Here is a 20,172-nt window from a genome sequence, read left to right on the forward strand (position 1 = left end):
TCCTATTTCTCCAAGGAGTCTTGCTTTCTTTTGATAGAAAGTGATATTTATAAATAAAGATCTGAGTGCTAGCTGGCATATGCATTGTTACTAGGGTGTCTTTGCTTCCAGGTTCTTTTGAGTGGACAAAGCTAGGAAACATGTTTTCAAAAACCATCAGATTATATAGGTATTTTAAATTCCAAATAAAATTACCATTATTATTTGGATTTCCTGCAAACAAAATAGAGTCAAATTTACAATGCCAGCCCAGTTGTCCCTTGGTATCCACAGGGGATTAGTTCCAGGACCTGCCTTAGATACCAAAATCTGCAGATGCTCAAGTCCCTTATATAAAATGGTATAGTATTTGCATATAACATACAGACATCTTCCTGCATATTTTAAGTCATCTCTAGATTACTTATAATACCTAATACAATGTAAATGCTATGTAAGTCATTTCCAGGTGCAAGAAAATTTCCATTTTTCGCTTTTAGAAATTTTCTGGAATTTTTTTAAAGTATTTTCAATCCAGAGTAGTTTGAATCCTTGGATTAAGAACCATGAATACAGCAGTCAGATTGCATAGCCATCCTGGTAGGTGTATCATTGCAGTTTTAATTTTCATTTCTCTACTGACTAATGATATTGCAGATGTCTTCACGTGCTTTGTGCTCAGTTGCTCAGTTGTGTCTGACTTGTGATTCCATGGACTGTGGTCCACCAGGCTCCTGAGTCTGTGGAATTTCCCAGGCAAGAATACTGGAGTGGGTTGCCACTTCTTTCTCCAGGGCATCTTCCCAATCCAGGGATTGAATCTGTGTCTCCTGCATCTCCTGCACTGGCAAGCAGATTCTTAACCACTGAGCCAACTGGGAATTAATAAGTCATTTATATACCTTCTTTGGATATATGTATGCATGCTAAATAACTTTAGTTGTGTTTGACTCTTTGCAACCCACGTCTATTCAAATCCTTTGCCCATTTTTATTTTTTAATTTTTACTTATTTTTTGTTTGGCACTGCTGTGGCTTGCGGGATCTTAGTTCCCAGATCAGGGATTGAACCCAGGCCCTCAGCAGTGACAGCAAGGAGTCCTAACTACCTTTGCATGTTTTTAAATTGAGTTACTTGTCTTTTTATGGTTAAGTTGACAAGAATTGGTGTCATATCTATAAAACCATTGCTTAATCTAAAGTCATGAAGATTTACATCTGTATTTTCCTCCAAGTGTTTTATAGTTTTAGACTTTACATTTAGTTCTTTGATCAATTTTAAGAGAATCTTTATATATGGTATGAGGCAAGCCTCAATTTCCCTTGCTTCATGTGGATGGGAACTTGCTTCCCAGTGGTCCTACAGCCCAAGGATCTTTAGTTTTGTTCCCATGGAAAGAAAATATCCTTGGTTTTTTTTTGTTTTTTTTTACTGCTGGCATTCAGGCTGGAGGAGGAGCTCAGGGACTTGCTTGTGGGAACATCTATATATGTTTTTGGGAGTTTCAGTGAGTTTTCTCTTGTGCAGATAGGATCCTGTGGCAGCAGGTGAGTGTGGCCATACTGCTTGTACACTGAGAGATGGCCTGTATTCTGTCAAGGCTGCCTTTCCTCAGGAAATGAGAGCTCTCCTTGGAGAAGGATCCAATTTTCAGAGGAGTTTGGGGTCCCTGTGTGCACATGCTCTAAATGTATGCTCCAACTGTCCATCCATGTGCAAGAAGCACATACAGGGATGGGATGAGTGTGCTGAGTTATGTGTGCTTGTCTTGACTTATGAGGACCTTAGTCTCCCCCAAAAGAAGACCAGTACTGAATGTGTGTACAGGCCTCTCTCTTCCTTTCTCTTCCTCAGATGGTATAGCGAAGTGAAGTGAAGTGAAAGTCACTCAGTTGTGTACGACTCTTTGCGACTCCATGGACTATACAGTCTGTGAAATTCTCCAGGCCAGAATACTGGAGTGGGTAGCCTTTCCCTTCTCCAGGGGATCTTCCCAATGCAGGTATCGAACCCAGGTCTCCTGCATTGCTGAAGAATTCTTTACCAGCTGAGCCACAAAGGAAGCCCATGGTATGGAGAAATCACAGAGAAAATCAAGTTTTAAGTCTTAGTATGAAGCCCAAGTGCCCACAATCTGATTGGACAGAAAAGAGCACATATTGCTATTGGGAGCCTTTTTGATCATAAATATGGATTAAGAGCCAATGTGTGGCTCTGCCTTAAGGAAAGAATTTATGTTTCTTCTAGAGAAGAGCTCCTTTAAAGTGATAAGTTTGCTTGAAAGTTTGGTTTGTTTCTTCTGCTATGAATGTTCTGAGACTTTTTTTCTTTGTAACCAGATTGGTTTGATATACGAGTGTGGTCAAGACAGAAGAGATTCTTTTGGGATGATAATTCTAAAGAATGTGGTAACAACTACATACGGAATCACTGCAGAGGCTGTAAAAGTTCTCAAGTTCAACAACTCTCCTACTTTCATTGGCTGATTGTAGAGGTAACTATGTACTTATGTGAATCTAAAATAAGGGCTCTCAAAGATCCCCTAGGGAAAGGAAATCAAGAAATTAAACCAAGTCTCTTAACGCTGTGTTGTTCAGACAAAAACTCTCCAGGCCAGGAGGAAGCCATAAATCACACACTGTAACTTGTGTAGATATTTAAATGGACTTAAAAGTTCACTGTTCTGAGAATCAGTCTTACACTCTTTTTTCATTTGGAAAAGATGCTTTCTAAATAAAAAAAATATTCAATTAGTTATAGAAACTTTGGTTTAAAAATTAGGTAAAATACTCTAATCAAAATAAAATAAAATTATATATAAGTGATCATAAAACTGAGTTATTAGTAAAAGTTTAAACAGTGTTCCTTTTTTTGTAGTATAAATCCTTTCTCTCTCTAAAGCATTTTTGGATCAGAAAGAGGAAAAATCTAAATCTAGTTTAATGATTTTGGAATTTTTGCTTCTAATTTATAAGATATGAAGCAAAGAAATCAAAGTTGTACCAGGTCAACAATTAGTAATCACAGAAGAAACACTATGTATTGTCTTTAAAAGGATATTAATATTACTTGGTCAAATAAAGACAGAATAATTTAAATTTAACCCAAATTCACTTAATACTCTTTTTTCGTCCAGTTCTACTGAGATATAATTGACAAATAGCACTGTGTAAGTTTCAGGGTGTACAGCATAATAATTTGACTTGGACACATCCTGTTTTAATTCCAAGAACTGCTGGCTACTGTGAACTAAAAAAAAAATTATATTACTCCATCTCGGAGGCTGGTTCTTCCCCTCCCTTTACTTCTGTGGAACGCTGCCTGTGTAGAGATGACAGAATACTTACTTATCTACCTTCCCTATGAACCCTCACTGCCCCTACAGCTGGTTTCACCCCTCAGATATGTATCCTCATCTAAAATCCAATTTCTGTTTATCTTTTCTCCAGAGGCCTCCCTGATTGGCCACCTGGTCATCTTGATTCTTCTGCTGCAACCTCTCCCAACCCTTCTTGGAACGACACACAGAACACACTTGCTCATGAGCCCAGGCTGGAGCCCTGTTCACAGTGCCTTCCTATAGGCTCTGATGTTCAGCATCACACCCACATATTAACTGGTGCTCTGCAGTCTTCTGTGGTCTGTGACCTGTGGGCATGATCACCAACCCTTTTCTAGCAGACTGCAGAGAGGTGCCCTAGACCCAGGCTTCCACACCCCATGCCATCTTCCAAGAACCATGGGAGGTGAACTTGGCCAATATGTTTGGCAATGAAATAGGTCAAGCTTCTAAAAGGCATTTCCAGGGAATTTTCAGGTTTCTACAGTTTCAAACCAGACCTTTTGATTACTCAGAGTAATGCTGAGAATATATTTTGAACTCTTTTTGGTAACCAAGACCCTTAAAGACAGAATTAAACAGTTTTCCCTGACACATGGAAGAATTAATTTGCCTCAACTACCTGACTCTGACTTCCCTAACTAAACTATGTGTTCTTTGAGTTTGCATTTTGTTTGTTTCCTTGGAATATGATGTTAGGTCATAAATATATGTTGAATAAATAAAAACTCAACCACCTAGCAAAACAAAATTTTTGCATATTTTGGGTCACAGATAAGAGAGTTCAGCTCTTCTTATGCTCAACACAGCAAGAATACATGTAATGCTATGATGTGTCAACCTTCGATCCTTGATTTGCTGCCTTGTTGAGTCCTGGAGGGCTTGTGTGCTTAGTCTCTCAGTGGTGTCTGACTCTTTGTGATCCCAAGGACTGCAGCTGGCCAGGCTCCTCTGTCCATGGGATTTTTCAGGCAAGAATACTGGAGTGGGTGGCCATTTCCTCCTCCAGGGAATCTTCCCAAACCAGGGCTTGAACCTCCATCTCTTGTGTTGTCTGTAATGCAGGCAGATTCTTTACTCACTGAGCCATTGGGGAAGCCCTCTCTTGCCAAATAATAGCTTTGGTCTGTTTGTGCTTCTGGTGGCGGAAAGGGGCTGACACCCATCCAGTAAGCCCTGAGAAGATTTCTCTTTACTGCATGGCCTAAAAGAATCTGCCAAGATGCCTTCCCAGCAGGTTCTGACATGCTTTTATGAATCCTTTGATAAGTGCCTCTCCTTAAATCCAATTCAGAGCGCTTTCATAGTCCTATTTCTCAAATTGGTTCCCAACTAAAAAGACATATCCCTGAGAGAAGTGAAGCAATAAGTCAGCTTATTATTCTACCCCCAAACTTCACAACGACCTCAGGAAAACTTATGCTTCAAGAGCCAACTCCCATCCCTCCCTCCTTCCCTTCAATTTCAGTCCATTATATCCTGTTCTGTCCTGAGCAGATCATAGGAGTGTGCACCTTGAATGGATCCTCACACACCTTGTCTCACCAGCACCAAGCCAGAATGAGTTCCCTTTGGAAGGGCTGCTTTTCACAGGTCTTACCTTCAATTCTTTCACATGTACTACCAGTCATTCAAAGATTTTTCTCTACACAAAAATAAACTCAAAATGGATTAAAGATCTAAATGTAAGACCAGAAACTATAAAACTCCTAGAGGAGAACATAGGCAAAACACTCTCCGACATAAATCACAGCAAGATCCTCTATGACCCACCTCCCAGAATATTGGAAATAAAAGCAAAACTAAACAAATGGGACTTAATGAAACTTAAAAGCTTTTGCACAACAAAGGAAACTATAAGCAAGGTGAAAAGACAGCCCTCAGATTGGGAGAAAATAATAGCAAATGAAGAAACAGACAAAGGATTAATCTCAAAAATATACAAGCAACTCCTGCAGCTCAATTCCAGAAAAATAAATGACCCAATCAAAAAATGGGCCAAAGAACTAAACAGACATTTCTCCAAAGAAGACATACAGATGGCTAACAAACACATGAAAAGATGCTCAACATCACTCATTATTAGAGAAATGCAAATCAAAACCACAATGAGGTACCATTACACGCCAGTCAGGATGGCTGCTATCCAAAAGTCTACAAGCAATAAATGCTGGAGAGGGTGTGCAGAAAAGGGAACCCTCTTACACTGTTGGTGGGAATGCAAACTAGTACAGCCGCTATGGAAAACAGTGTGGAGATTTCTTAAAAAACTGGAAATAGAACTGCCATATGACCCAGCAATCCCACTGCTGGGCACACACACTGAGGAAACCAGATCTGAAAGAGACACGTGCACCCCAATGTTCATCGCAGCACTGTTTATAATAGCCAGGACATGGAAGCAACCTAGATGCCCATCAGCAGATGAATGGATAAGGAAGCTGTGGTACATATACACCATGGAATATTACTCAGCCATCAAAAAGAATTCATTTGAACCAGTCCTAATGAGATGGATGAAACTGGAGCCCATTATATAGAGTGAAGTAAGCCAGAAAGATAAAGAACATTACAGCATACTAACACATATATATGGAATTTAGAAAGATGGTAACGATAACCCTATATGCAGAACAGAAAAAGAGACACAGAAGTACAGAACAGACTTTTGAACTCTGTGGGAGAATGTGAGGGTGGGATATTTCAAAAGAACAGCATGTATACTATCTATGGTGAAACAGATCACCAGCCCAGGTGGGATGCATGAGACAAGTGCTCGGGCCTGGTGCACTGGGAAGACCCAGAGGAATCGGGTGGAGAGGGAGGTGGGAGTGGGGATCGGGATGGGGAATACATGTAAATCTATGGCTGATTCATATCAATGTATGACAAAACCCACTGAAATGTTGTGAAGTAATTAGCCTCCAACTAACAAAAAAATAAATAAATAAATAAAATTTTAAAAAATAAAATAAAAAATAAAATTTGCCAACCAATAAATGTTGACATTCTGGTAAGAGTTGAGCTGGTAACACACTGGAAGGGTGTTATTTAAAAACAGTTCATATTTTATCATTAGGTGCATGTAGCATTGATGTACTTACAAGGAAACATTTTCTATTTAGTTACTCTATGTTTAAAATTGAGGGCTTTTTAGGTATCTTTATTATTTTTTAAATTTATTTATTTTTTATGGAAAGGTAAATGATTTACAGAATTTTATTGTTTTTTTGTCAAACCTCAGCATGAATCAGCCATAGGTATATATATATATATTCCCTCCCTTTTGAATTTCCCGCCTATCTCCCTCCCCATCCCACCCCTCTAAGGTTGATACAGAGCCCCTGTTAATTTTCCTGAGTGTTTTTTTTTTAAGGAAATAAAAGAACAAGGACTTTTAGTGAATAAAAAAAAAAAAAAAACAAAGATTTTTCTCTTCATATATTGCCTATCTGGAAGATTAAAAATGGTTAGTGGCTGCCAAGTCACTGGAGAAGAGGGCTTACCTTTTAATTTTGCTCCCAGAACTCTCCAAGAAGCTGACCATCTGCCAGCACAGAGGCTGGCCTCCGACAGATCACTGACCACTCACCTGCAACTTGTTCTGCTGCCTCATGTGGGACATGAGAAGGTCTTCAGTGGAAGGGATGCTTCTGGGCAGCTCTGTTGTAGCCAGGCAGGCCCCAAAAGTCTGAAGCATCTGGGCAGTGGTCTTCAATGCCAGAGCAAAACTTTCAATGGCCTGGAAGGTCAGACAATCATAACAGTGTGGAGGGATTAACATTCACCATTATGCTGTCTTAATAGGACAGAAGTATTTCCTGAGTGTACAGAGTAGGCTATGCATTGAACTTTGTACTCTACATTTGTCTAGCACCTCAGTAATCTAGAGTGGGAGGTATTTCATCTCCAATTTATGGAAGAGAGAACTGAAGTTCTAGCAGGTCAAATGAACCGGCCAAGATCATATTACTAGGGCAGTAAGGAAGGAAAGAAGGCAGGATCCAGTCAACCTTTTTTTTCTTTCTTTTCAGGAGTTTTTTTTGAGGATTAAAAGGAATGGCAAATTTGAAAGGATCTTGGGCACAGATGAGTACCTGACAAATGTAACAGTAAGAGCTAAAACAATCAGGTGTGAGGCCTGGAAATGGCATCCTAGAAACAGGGGAAAGCCAGAGGTTTCCTGTGGTGAGTCCTATTAACAAAATAACTTGATTCCATGCATCTGATTAGTGAATAATCACTAAGTGGAAAAGGTGCAAAAGAACTGACCCTAATAGGGTGACTCAAAAAAGCTTGATCTTAGTCTTGGCTCTGCTACAACTTGACCCAATGACCTTAGATAAATTACCTCTTCACTCTGAAGGTCTGTTCCTTTATCCGTGAAATAATTATACGATGTTTTGCAGCATCCTTGGCCTCTACCCAGGATATGCCAGTTAACATCCCTCTCCCCAAGTTATGATTATAAAAAATGCCTGCCTAAAAACATTGACAAATGTCCTCTGTAGGCAATATCGCCTTCAGCTGAGAACCCACTGTGTTAGTCCCATTTTAACAGAGGAGCAAACAAACTTAGAGAGGTTTAGTAAGTCATCTGAGCTCAAACAATACGCAGTGGTGTCTACATTTAGACGCAGCTTCTTCTGACTTGGTAGGTTTGAATCTGTCTGTACACTAGAATTATCTGGGGAGCTTGTGGCCCACTAATGCCTGACACTCATCCCAGATCAAGTATATTTAATTCCTTGAGGTATAGCAGAGTATTGGTATTTTGCAAACTCCCTGGGTACACTCTAGATCAAGTCCCCCGAGACCACTATACCAGAAAATGAGGCAAGATCAAAGTAATCAGCAGGAGAAGCCCCAGCTTTTATCCTTCCACCCTTTCTCTCCCCGCAGCCTGTCACTTAGAAAACCCAACCTTCCCGATGTTAGGTAGTCATGGGCAATGACTGTCCAACAGTTGATCTTTAAGTCCCTGTCTCTAAAACACCAGGAGGGACACTGAAAAGGGCACGTAAGTTGGTACTCACGGTTCGATGATTTATCCACTGACTGTGGTGATATTCCAAAGTTCCCCCTAAGTCCTCTGTCAATTGGCTTTTGTCAATGTAGTCATGAAGGTCAGAAATGGAGTTTAACATAACAATCTATAACAGAAAAAACCTAATATATTCCTCACAGATAATTAAGTAGCTCATCAGGATTCTACTAAATAGTACTTCAACTTGGCCTGATCAGGTATTTATATCCAGTAGAGAAACATTTTAAAATCTCTTTCCATTTCCCCACTTTGAGGGAGGAATAGGAGTGTTGAAAAGCCTACAACAAAATGATGAATTCAGTTCTAAGCTACCTATAAGTCAGGTCTTGTTTAGCTAAATTTTTGTCAAAAGTTCCCAGGTTAAGATACACCCTTCAGTCACCAAAAGCAAATGCTCTGCTGAGACCTAAAAATCTGCAATGAATATTCCAATAAAGGGTGGACTGGTAAATAAGAAAATAAAATTATAACAATGGGACACATTGAAGAGTATAGATTGAGAAGATTCACTACACTGATGCCCCTTCTATGAATAATGGTGATATGCCCCCAACTAACCTTGTGTGGAGGAAGTCTGGAGGTGATAGGGAGTGGGTTTTCATAAATTAGTGAGCCTGCTGCAGAATGAATGCCCAGACATCTACAGAAGGATGACACACTCCAAATTGTCCCTTTATCCTCCTCTGCAGTGGTCGTGCAAAGGGCATGGTCCCAGCTCTGTCCCAAGGACCATATCATACCCCCTACTCACTCCATCTCTGAAACACACCCTACTGTAGCCTTTAACTAATGACTTATATTTCTTCAATCGTTGATTGTTTTGACCTGTGAGTATAATAAACTTCCTCCTTCAAAGCCTTGCCCTCTTTTCCTCCGGTGGCAGTACTAACTTTACCATGTCATATCCAACATATACATTCTTAGAACAGATTCTTGGTCAGAGGACATGAGAATATACACTTTTTCCCCTAATATTATATCATATTAGTCAAGTGATAAATCTACTTTAGAATGAAACAACATGAATATTGTTTTATGTTTTATGCTAAGTGAAAGAAGTCAGACTGTTTTATGCTAAGTGAAAGTCCAAATGTTTTATGCTAAGTGAAAAAAGTCAGACTCAAAAGGCACTCTCAGGAAAAGGCAAAATTCTAGGGATGGAGAACAGATCAGTGGCTGCTGGGGTTAGAGCTGAGTACAAGGGGCAACATCAGGAGATTTTGGAGGGTGACAAAACCAGTGTGTTTCTTTACTGTGGTTTTGGTTAAATAACACCATGCGTTTGTCAAAACTCATACAACTGATGCTGGGAAAGATGAAGGGCAAGAGGAGAAGTGAGTGACTGAGGCTAAGATAGTTGTATGGCATCACTGACTCAATGGACATGAGTTTGAGCAAACTCCAGGAGTTGGTGATGGACAGGGAAGCCTGGCATGCTGCAGTCCATGGGGTCACAAAGAGTCAGACCCGACTTAACAACAACATTCAACTCAACACCAAAAAGAGTAAATTTTACTGCACGTAAATGAAAAAAAAAAATGGAAAGGCAGTTTCATCATGAAACTTTTTTTCTCTTTGAATCTTTAATGGGTCAAGGAGGAAAAACATTTTAAATTCTACATAAGAGGGGAAGCAGAATAATTTCACTCATCAAACTCATAGAACACACTGAGTATGTAAACTTGGCCTTAAAATAGTTATTCTGTGTTTTCTTAGGTTCTGAATTTGTCTATTTGGCATCCTTTCATCATAGGACCAGTTATATTAACTAAATTAACTTATTTTCTGCATTCTTGATGTTCTGGCACTTATGGTCTCACTGACTGGGAAGAGGCTAATTAATTTTTAGAGGCTAATTAATTTTTAGAGATTAAAAAAAAGGACCAGAGGGAGCACATCTATCATACGAAAACCAATTCCAAGCCAGTGTTCCCCAACTACTTTCTTAACTAACTCTCACACAGCAAGTCAACATTTCTGCTGCCCTAAATCATCCAAGGGGACTTCCCTGCTGGTCCAGTGGTAAAGAATTCCCCTGTTAATGCAGGGGACATGGGTTCAATCCCTGATCCAGGAAGACTCCACATGCTGCAGAGCAACTAAAGCTGTGCCCCACAACCACTGAGCTCACGCTCTAGAGCTCTTGAGCTGCAACTACTGAGCTATGTGCTACAACTACTGATGTTCACTCACCCTAGAGCCTATGCTCTGCAACAAGAGAAGCCAACACAATAGGAAGTCTGCACATTACAGCTAGAGAACAGCCCTTGCTTACCACTAGAGAAAGCCCATGTGCAACAATGACGACCCAGTGCAGACAATTATAATAATAATGAAATGAAAAATTAAAAAAAAAAATCATCCCAGGGCCAGGTAACAGCTAGAGATTCACTTGCCCCAAAGCCTGCTGAAACTATTTCAACCAGTCAATCCTAAACTGGTTACCCTGCCCTGCCTTGCCTTTCCCATGGAAACCCCAGTAAAGGCTCTGGTCTCCACTTTCCCTTCCCCTCTGCTTCTGCCCCTGGTCAAAACTTGGTGCTTCCCTGTGGCCCTGAAAGGCATGTGATAACCCTCCAACCTCCTTTGGGACCTTTGAGTTTAAGAAATTTCTTCCTAAAAAAAAAAAAAAAAAAAGAAATTTCTTCCTTCAAAGCCTCCTTCCCATTTCCTCCTGTGGCTGGTACTGACATACCATTTCCAACATGTACATTCTTAGAGCAGTTGTTTTACATGAAGAATGTCATATTTTTTTTAATTTCAGTATATGCTTATGTTCTTATCTATAGTTTCTTAAATAGTTGTTTAAGTTGCTTTCAAAGACAACTATAATATTTAATTTTGAAAGGAGAGTTTCCTGTATTCTGTTGCAAGGTTCATTTTAAGAAACCAATTTGCATGTCCATAGCCTCTTTAGGGATTTTTGCAAGACTGCCTGGGCCACTTCACATAATTTTGTGAGTTAGCCATGAATACAGCTGTTCCAAGATAGACAAGTGCCAGCAACAGGCACTTGGAAACCACTTGCCATATCAAAGCACCCCTCTCCTCAAGTAAAGGTACAGCAAGGCTCAGTGACTTAATTGTAATTACAACCTTGGTCCACTTGATTCTTTTGAGTCATGCAAAATGAACTCCTTTTTCCTTCAATCTATGAAAATATAACTATTATCTAACTAGAAATAAGCAGGGAGATGCCACAGTAAGACAGGCCAGAGAGCTGTAAGGTAAAGTACTAATATTGCAACCATATTTTAAAAACAAAGTAAAGAAGACAAACCAACAACAAAACAGCTTGAACTGTCATTTAAAAGGCAAAATAGGTCTAGCAATTTCACTCCTGGATATTTACTTGAAGAAAAAAAAAAAACACTAATCAGAAAAGATACATATACCCCTATATTCACTGTGGCATTATTTACAATAGCCAAGATATGTATGCAACTGAAATATCTATCAATAGATGAATGGATAAAGAATATGCAGCATATTCATACAATAGAATATAACTCAGCCATAGAAAGAATAAAATCTTGCCACTTGTGACAACACAGATGGACCTAGGAAGTATTATGCTAAGTGAAATAGGAAAGGAATATACTGTATGATTTCACTTACATGTGGAATCTAAACAAAACAAATGTGCAAACATTAACAACACAGAAACAGTCATAGAAACAGAAAGTAAACAGGTGGTTGCCAGAGGGGAGGCAGATGGGAGAAGAAAAAAATAGGTGAGGGAGATTAAGAGATACACACTTCCAGTTGCAAAATAAATGAGTTATGGATATGAAATGTACAGTGTGGGGAATATAATCAAATACTATGTAATATCTTTGTATGGTGATCTAAGTAGACTTATCATCATGGTGATCAGTTTGAAATGCATAGAAATATCAAATCACTCTGTTATGTAACAGGAACTAGCAGTGTTGTAGATCAATTACACTTCAAAAACAAATAAGCAAATCCATAGAAAAAGACAAAATTGTGGTTACCAGAAACAGGGGTGAGGGGAGGGAGAATTAGATGAAGGTGGTCAAAAGGTGCAAATTTCCTGTTATAAGATAAAACAAGTACTAGGAATGTAATATATAACATGATGAAGATAATTAATACTGCTGTTTGTTATATATGAAAATTGTTAAGAGAGTAAATACTGAGTTCTCATCATAAGAAAAAAATCTATTTTTCAAATTTTGTAATCTATATGAGATGATGGATGTTCACTAAACTTATTGTGAAAAATCACTTCATGATGTACGTAAATCAAATCATTATGCTGTACACTTTAAACTTATGCAGTGCTGTATATCAGCTGTATCGCAATAAAACTGGAAGAAACAAACAAATGAAAAGGCAAAATATATGCTGATGTTTGAATACATCAAGCTTGGTAACTAGGACTCTGAATTCTGTAGTGCAACAGAGTGTGAGAGGAGCTCAGTCTCCTTTGGAAGGTGCAATGCTAGGCTATGAGGTAAACATTTTGCATTGAAATACATCCTACTATATGAGCCCATATTTTGGTGACTGAGAGCTTTTTTACAGCCTGAGATACCAGGGAAGCCTCCTGAGAGCTTTTTTAAAAGTTCATTTTAGGGTAAAATTAAAAGCATATTGATGTGGAGAAGACTCCTGAAAGTCCCTTGGACAACAAGGAGATCAAACCAGTCAATCTTAAGGGAAATCAACCCTGAATAGTCATTGGTCATTGGAAGGATTGATGCTGAAACTGAAGCTCCAATATTTTGGTCATCTGATGCAAATAACTGACTCATTGGAGAAGTCCCTGATTCTGGGAAAGATGGAGGGCAGAAGGAGAAGAGGGCATCAGAGGATGAGATGGCTGGAGGACATCACAAATGCAATGGACATGAACTTGGGAAAACCTCAGGAGATGGTGGGGGACAGGGAGACTCGACGTGCTGCAGTTCATGGAGTCACAAAGAGTTGGACATGACTGGGCAACTGAACAACATATTGGTAGGGAATCAATATACACCATCACAAATAGAAGCAGTTAAAGACAGTATCAAGACGAAGCAGACATTCATTCTCTCCTTAGTGTCAATGCACTACATGAAAAGCAAGGCATAAACCACAAATGTGTCTGTCAATATGTTATCACTTGCAGAGGTGTGTTTTATACACACCAGGGCAAGATGCATGATGTTTGTCAAATGTTCAGTTCAAAGTCCAAACCTTTTGAGTTACAAGAAGCAATTGTCTAGTCGTCACCTCTGACAGGGAAGAAAGCTTATGAGGATCATGGCAAGTTTATTAACTTCTTATAAGGACTCATCCCTTCTCTAATGTTAATTGTCACTCAATTCAGGAAAGCAGAATAAAAAAAAAATCCATGGCTCACATTTCCCTTAAACACTCAAATATTTTAAAATAAGTATTTACAATAGAATGGAAAATTCATTTTGATTCTGGTTAATACCAAAGTATAGGGAGACGGTATTTTAAGAAGTTTGATCATTAATACAAAATGGAACTATTAACAGAGGGAATAAGAATGGAAAAGAGAAAAATTCCTTGTTTGAGATGATCAGTTTTCACTAAGAAGAGCTACATATTTTCTCAGAGCAATTTAAATTAAAGTCGGGGTGTTTTGGGGTTTATTTTGAACAGACAATATATGTAGGTGGTAACAAATTCAAATAGGAAAAGACTCTACAGTAATAGAAAAATAGTGTTCTTCTCACCCCTCCCCATAGACCCCCAGCCCTACATTCCAACCACTTTCCTCAAAAGTTCCCTTAGGCCTCCTTCAGGTGTCCACTATCTCCACCACTAACAGTAGCCACTGTTTCAATTTTCTATCACCATAGCTTAGTTTTACCTCTTCTTGAAATTTATGTAAAAAGAACCACAGGGTATAAAATATCTAGCTTCTTTCTTTTAAGAGAATATTTCTGAGATAAAACCACATTATTACACACTTAGTACTTCACTCCTGTTTGTTTCATAATGTTTTTTATATTAATTTGCCACAATTTCTTTATCTATTCATCTATTATTGGGCATGTGTTTTCATTTCTCTTGGGTGGATCATGAGGCAGGTGTATGTTTAACTTTACAAGAAACTGCCAACTGTTTCCACCATGGTTGTACCACACCTTACCACTTTTGATGGCTGTAAAGTACTTAATTGCTTGGGTAGATCGTAATTTATTTAACCAGCCCCTTATTGTTGGGCATTGTTTTTTCCAACCATTTACTATCACAATTTGGTAATGAATATCATTATATATACAGTTTTATGTACATGTGTGATGTATCTGCAGAATAACTCACAGGTAGGTCAGAGAATGTGTACATTTTAATTTTTGATAAATACTGTCATTAGTCTCATATTAGTCACTACCAACTTCAATCCAATCAACAAAAGTCTGAAATGATGGTTTGCCCCATATCTCTGCCAAAATTAGAGGCAAAATTTTTAATCTTTTCATTTCAATTAGTCTTCCTTTTTTGCATGGGCTTCCCTGATAGCTCAGTTGGTTAAAGAATCTGCCTGCAATGCAAGAGACCCCGGTTCAATTCCTAGGTTGGGAAGATCCCCTGGAGAAGGGATAGGCTACCCACCCCAGTATCCTTGTGCTTCCCTTGTGGCTCAGCTGGTAAAGAATCCACCTGCAATGTGGGAGACCTGGGTTTGATCCCTGGGTTGGGAAGATCCCCTGGAGAAGGGGAAGGCTACCCACTCCAGTATTCTGGACTTGAGAATGATCACAAAGAGTCGGACATGACTGAGTGACTTTCACTTTCACTTGTACATATATCACAAGATTGGTTTTAATTTTTACTCACAGTTACCTATATTTTTCACCCCCATATTTTAGATCCTTATTTTCCTTTACTCATACTATTACAATTTCTCTTCCTTTTTCAATCTCTTTGTACAGTCTTGGATACCATTTTTTACATAAGACCTCTGGATTTATATAATTTCAGTACTCCTTTACCCGAGTCACTACCCAACTCAAAAACCTTCACTGGATCCCCATTGCTTAATGAATTCAATCTAGACCCTCTGTCCTTACACTTAAGACATATTCCATGTGCCTTATCTTTTCTTCCAAAAGATTATCCTATACATAATTCCAACAAGAATGGGGCTTCCCCATGGACCTCACATAAAGTGTGCACTTCCTGCTTCCATGTCCTTACACATGCCATTCCCTCTGCCTAGAATGCCCTCCACTTTCTCTACCTTCCTTAGAAACAAGCTCATGTGCTATCTTCTCCCCATGCCCTAAATAAATGCAGACAAAACAAAAAGGTCATGCTTACCGGCACTTTCATTTTAAATTCATCTCTATAGTACTTAATGCCAATGTCAGTGAATGTTCTCTGGATAAAGCGAGATGGACGAAGAATGAATATGAGCTTCAAGTTTCCTGGAAATGCTACCTGGAAGGATCATAAAAAGTGTCAACAAGAATGTCACATCAATCGGTCTCCTCTTGCCCAAGATTATAGATGACAAAGTTAAAGTGGACACCCTGGATGCCAAAGAATTAGGATATATTTCACAACTGAAAGAGATCTTACTGCTCATATAATCCAAACCTGTCCTTAAAAACCAAATTAACCAAACAAAAAAATTTTTCTGATTAAAAAAATAATTTACACTCTTTATAGAAAAATGCAGAAATTTATAATTAAGTATACATTAGAATAAGAAAACCACCCATGATTTCATAGCCATTCTTAATATTTCAATCTAATGTTTTTGTTGTTTAGTTACTACGTTATGTCTGACTCTTTGTGACCTCGTGGACTGTAACACACCAGGCTTCCCTGTCCTTCACTTATAGGTTATTTTCTTGGCTTAAATATCTTTACCATAAACTTAAACTGTAGAAATATTTTGCAATCTGCCTTTTAACTTAGTATTATACCATGAGCTTTTATTCCCGATATTAAAAATTCCTTGGAATGTTTTTATGGGTGTGCAATTTATTTAAACAATCCCTTATTGTTAGTGATTTAGACTCCTCCATACTTTTACTATCATAAATAACAGTAAAATGAAATCTTTACACATTTTGGAACATTCTTCTTGCTTCCTAGAAGAATTACCGAGTGAAAGATTTAGTATTTTAAGGGTTCTTAAGGCATCTTATTCGGAGAAGGCAATGGCACCCCACTCCAGTACTCTTGCCTGGAAAATCCCATGGACGGAGGAGCCTGGTAGCCTGCAGTCCATGGGGTCGCTAAGAGTCAGACATGACTGAATGACTTCACTTTCACTTTTCACTTTCATGCGTTGGAGAAGGAAATGGCAACCCACTCCAGTATTCTTGCCTGGAGAATCCCAGGGACGGGGGAGCCTGGTGGGCTGCCATCTATAGGGTCGCACAGAGTCGGACACGACTGAAGTGACTTAGCAGCAGCAGCAGCAAGGCATCTTATTGCTAAGTTGCTTTCAAGAAGCATTGCCCTCATCTTGAGGTAAGGTCCTGAGTAATGAGAAAACAGGTTCATTTAACAACTTAGTGGCAAAATTGGGAATCCAAGTTTCCCATTGCTCATGATTTTCCATTCTTTCAGGAGTTCTCAAGAACAACCTCCTGAAGTGTTTATTAAAAAATAACCTGGTTTTTACCCTGGAATATTCTGACTCATTAGGACTGGGATAAAGTCCAGATATCTGTATCTTTAACAAGCCCATGAAGAGATTCTGACTGGCAGTCATATTTTTGATCCCAGCACTACTGCATCTTTTACACATAAAGGTGATCACTGTAATTCTTGGACAAATTAGACTCAAGTATTAGATGATTCAAGTATTATCTATGAACCCTGGGAAACCAGAACTCTATAGAGGCCAAACCTTTTGAAAAGTCATGGGCACTGTCAACTGTCTGTGGCTGAGTTCATGTGGCTGAGTCCTTGGTCTGAGGTCCCTACAGGGAAAGGATGCATACACTTGCTGGAAGGGAATAAGTAGGGGTAAAAATCAGACTAATAAGATGGAAAAGGAAAACGATCCAAGGTGGTGCAATTTAATGCTAAAAGCAAGCTCATGTCATATACTGTCTGGTTTTGCTAGCATCTTTTGAATTTGTGAAAAAAATAATTTGAATACTAAAACGGAGACTGTCATAAAATAAAGTGATCCCCAAAGCAAACCTTAAAATGAGAATTTGGGTCTCAAGAGTTTACTGAAGAGGTGACCCCAGGAAACACAGTTTGGAGTATGGGGCGATGGTGAGACAGGATGGCTAGAGAGCCAGTGTATCAATGAGAGAAACTGCTATGGGCAAGAAGGGCTGCTGCTGCTAAGTCACTTCAGTCGTGTCCGACCCTGTGCGACCCCATAGATGGCAGCCCACCAGGCTTCCCCGTCCCTGGGATTCTCAAGGCAAGAACACTGGAGTGGGTTGCCATTTCCTTCTCCAATGTGTGAAAGTGAAAAGTGAAGTCGCTCAGTCATATCTGACTCGTAGCGACCGCATGGACTGCAGGCTACCAGGCTCCTCCGTCCATGGGATTTTCCAGGCAAGAGTACTGGAGTGGGGTGCCATTGCCTTCTCCGGCAAGAAAGGGCTAGGTCTTCTGAAATTCTGTGTGGAATATACCTCAGAACTGCCCCACTAAGGGGTGCAAATCCTGGGGTGTTTGTCCACTAATGCCCATAACGCAGTACTTGCAGGTCACTCCTGGAGCATTAGCTTCCCAGCACTCTCTACCTGCTCCTCTCCAGTGACCAGAGAGGTCAATAAGGTAGAGAGACTCATGCTCAGGTATGGTCTGCAAGTGACCTTTGTGCAGCAGAGAGGATATGGACGTGACACAACAACCTCTGCTACAAAGACCTTCCCACACTTGGCATAAAATAACTGCTACTTCCTGGTGACTTTGATGTGAAATAGTCGAATAGATAGTTTAAATTATCTTTATAGTAAAACATAAAACATAAAAATAAATATTTACAGCTATTCGTGTCAAGGATGCTTTTATGGAGCTCCACTTGTCCCTCCGTCTGTCGATGACAATGATGAACCCGATGCTGGCAGCCTCCATGCTGCAAAAAAGGGTGGTCAGTATCAGAGGCAGTGAAACACATGGATTCTGTTGGGCTCCCTCCGCAGAATGATTCCACTGCCTCCGTGTCACTCCAGGCTTGTTGTGTAAACGCCCTGCAGAGCATGAGGGGATAACCAGGTCTGACTTCTCCAAGAAAAGAACAGGCTTCCTTTCCTCATCTCACCTAGCAGCCTTCACAAGGCAGAAATATTTCATGTCTCAAACCCTCTCAAGGGCTCTATTTCTGGCTGGCAAATGTATGAAACCCTCAACAAACAGAAAGATTCATGTAAGTTGAGCACCACATGTCCCAGTGTAGACAGAGGACATTGAGGTTGAGCTTTGCTATCTTTCCACTCCTAAGACTGACGCTCATGGAGCTATCAACATACTTCCCTAGAAGTCAGTCCCACAGATGTCCAGAAATAACATACGTCAATGGGAAAAACAGCTCCTTTCCAGAGCCTGGTCATCAATGACCAAAAAACCGTAAGTACGAGGAGATATCAACTTCATTAAGAACAAAAAAAGCTGTTTGGTCCCCTCTGAAGTCACCACAAAATTCTCACAAAATTTTTAAAAACTAAAGTCCTGAAAGGGAAAACATTTTTCTTCTCTCTCTTTGGGAGGAAACTATGGGAGGAAAGAGCAAGAACTTTGGAACCTGGTTCAAATCCTAGTGCTGCCACTTTACTAGCACTGAGACTTGGGGCAATCACCTAACCTCTCTAACCCTATTCCCTTATCTGTAAGATGAGAAAGTGAAAGTGAAAGTCACTCAGTCGTGTCCGACTCTGTGATCCCATGGACTATACAGTCCATGGAATTCTCCAGGCCAGAACACTAGAGTGGGCAGCCTTTCCCTTCACCAGGGGATCTTCACAAGCCAGAGATCGAACTCAGGTCTCCTGTATTGCAGACAGATTTTTTTACCAGCTGAGCCACCAAGAAAGCCTGAACAATACCAATCATGAAGTAGTTATGAGCACAAATTCTGAAACCAGAATGCTGAAATTTGAAACATGAATTTACACATTTGTGTGTATGTATGTGTGTGTATATGTAAAATTTTCAACTCAGAAAGTGAGAATCTTTGGAGAGACACTTTATGATCATACAAATAGCCAAAAAATCACCAGGAACATAGATTTGACTTTGAAGAATTCAGCATCTGTTCTTTTCAAATGTACATAGGACAATTCATCAAATAGTCCATTATCCATTATCCCAGGCCACAAAGCAAAATTCAACAAATTTTAAAGAACTGCAATCATACAGGTTGTACTTCTGATCACCATGGAATTAAATTGGAACTCTATTATTTTGTTTTATTTTCAACTCCCTTCCTCCCTCCCTCTTCCTTCCTTCCTTCTTCTCTTTCTTTCTTTCCAATCTCCTTCCTTTTCTTTTCTTTGGATTTAATTGCCAGTATATTTTAACTTCTTAAGGTAGAAAATTATATCACTGATTTTAAACATTTCTTCTCTATTATTATAAGTACTTAAAGCTATGTGTGTGTGCTCAGTAGCTCAGTCATGTCTGACTCCTTGTGACCCCCTGGACTATAGCCAGCCAGGCTCCTCTGTTCATGGGATTTTCCAGGTAAGAATACTGGAGTGGGTTGCCATTTCCTTCTGCAGGGAATCTTCCTGACCCAGGGATTGAACCCATATTTCCTGCATTGGTAGGCGAATTCTCTACCACTGAGCCACCTCAGTGGTAAATTTAAAGCTATAATTTAAAGCTATAATTCCCTCTT

The 20,172-nt window shown here is 39.5% G+C and overlaps 2 protein-coding genes across 7 annotated transcripts in view; one reads left to right on the forward strand and one right to left on the reverse strand.

Moving 5' to 3' along the window:
- B3GNT5 (UDP-GlcNAc:betaGal beta-1,3-N-acetylglucosaminyltransferase 5) overlaps window positions 1-3,984 on the forward strand; it is a 79,638-nt gene extending 75,654 nt beyond the window's left edge. Inside the window, exons 5-6 of the transcript XR_006335263.1 lie at window positions 2,319-2,473; window positions 3,429-3,984. The gene's annotated coding sequence lies outside the window, so the exon portion shown is untranslated. The remainder of the gene's footprint in view (window positions 1-2,318; window positions 2,474-3,428) is intronic.
- The window catches only part of MCF2L2 (MCF.2 cell line derived transforming sequence-like 2), a 269,485-nt gene that overhangs the window by 162,629 nt on the left and 86,684 nt on the right, over window positions 1-20,172 (reverse strand). For 5 of the 6 annotated variants that reach the window (XR_006335262.1, XM_043874177.1, XM_043874176.1 and 2 more), the window contains exons 4-7: window positions 18,321-18,411; window positions 15,672-15,791; window positions 8,356-8,472; window positions 6,912-7,061 (exon numbers count right to left, since the gene is read on the reverse strand). Coding sequence is in view for 5 of the 6 variants with exons in the window: in XM_043874177.1 (XP_043730112.1) it covers window positions 6,912-7,061; window positions 8,356-8,472; window positions 15,672-15,791; window positions 18,321-18,411 (478 nt within the window). In the remaining variant the exon portion in view is untranslated. The remainder of the gene's footprint in view (window positions 1-6,911; window positions 7,062-8,355; window positions 8,473-15,671; window positions 15,792-18,320; window positions 18,412-20,172) is intronic. The other variant, XM_043874175.1, reaches the window with a different exon arrangement.

This window comes from Cervus elaphus, chromosome 19, assembly GCF_910594005.1.
Source record: "Cervus elaphus chromosome 19, mCerEla1.1, whole genome shotgun sequence".
Taxonomy (NCBI): domain Eukaryota; kingdom Metazoa; phylum Chordata; class Mammalia; order Artiodactyla; family Cervidae; genus Cervus; species Cervus elaphus.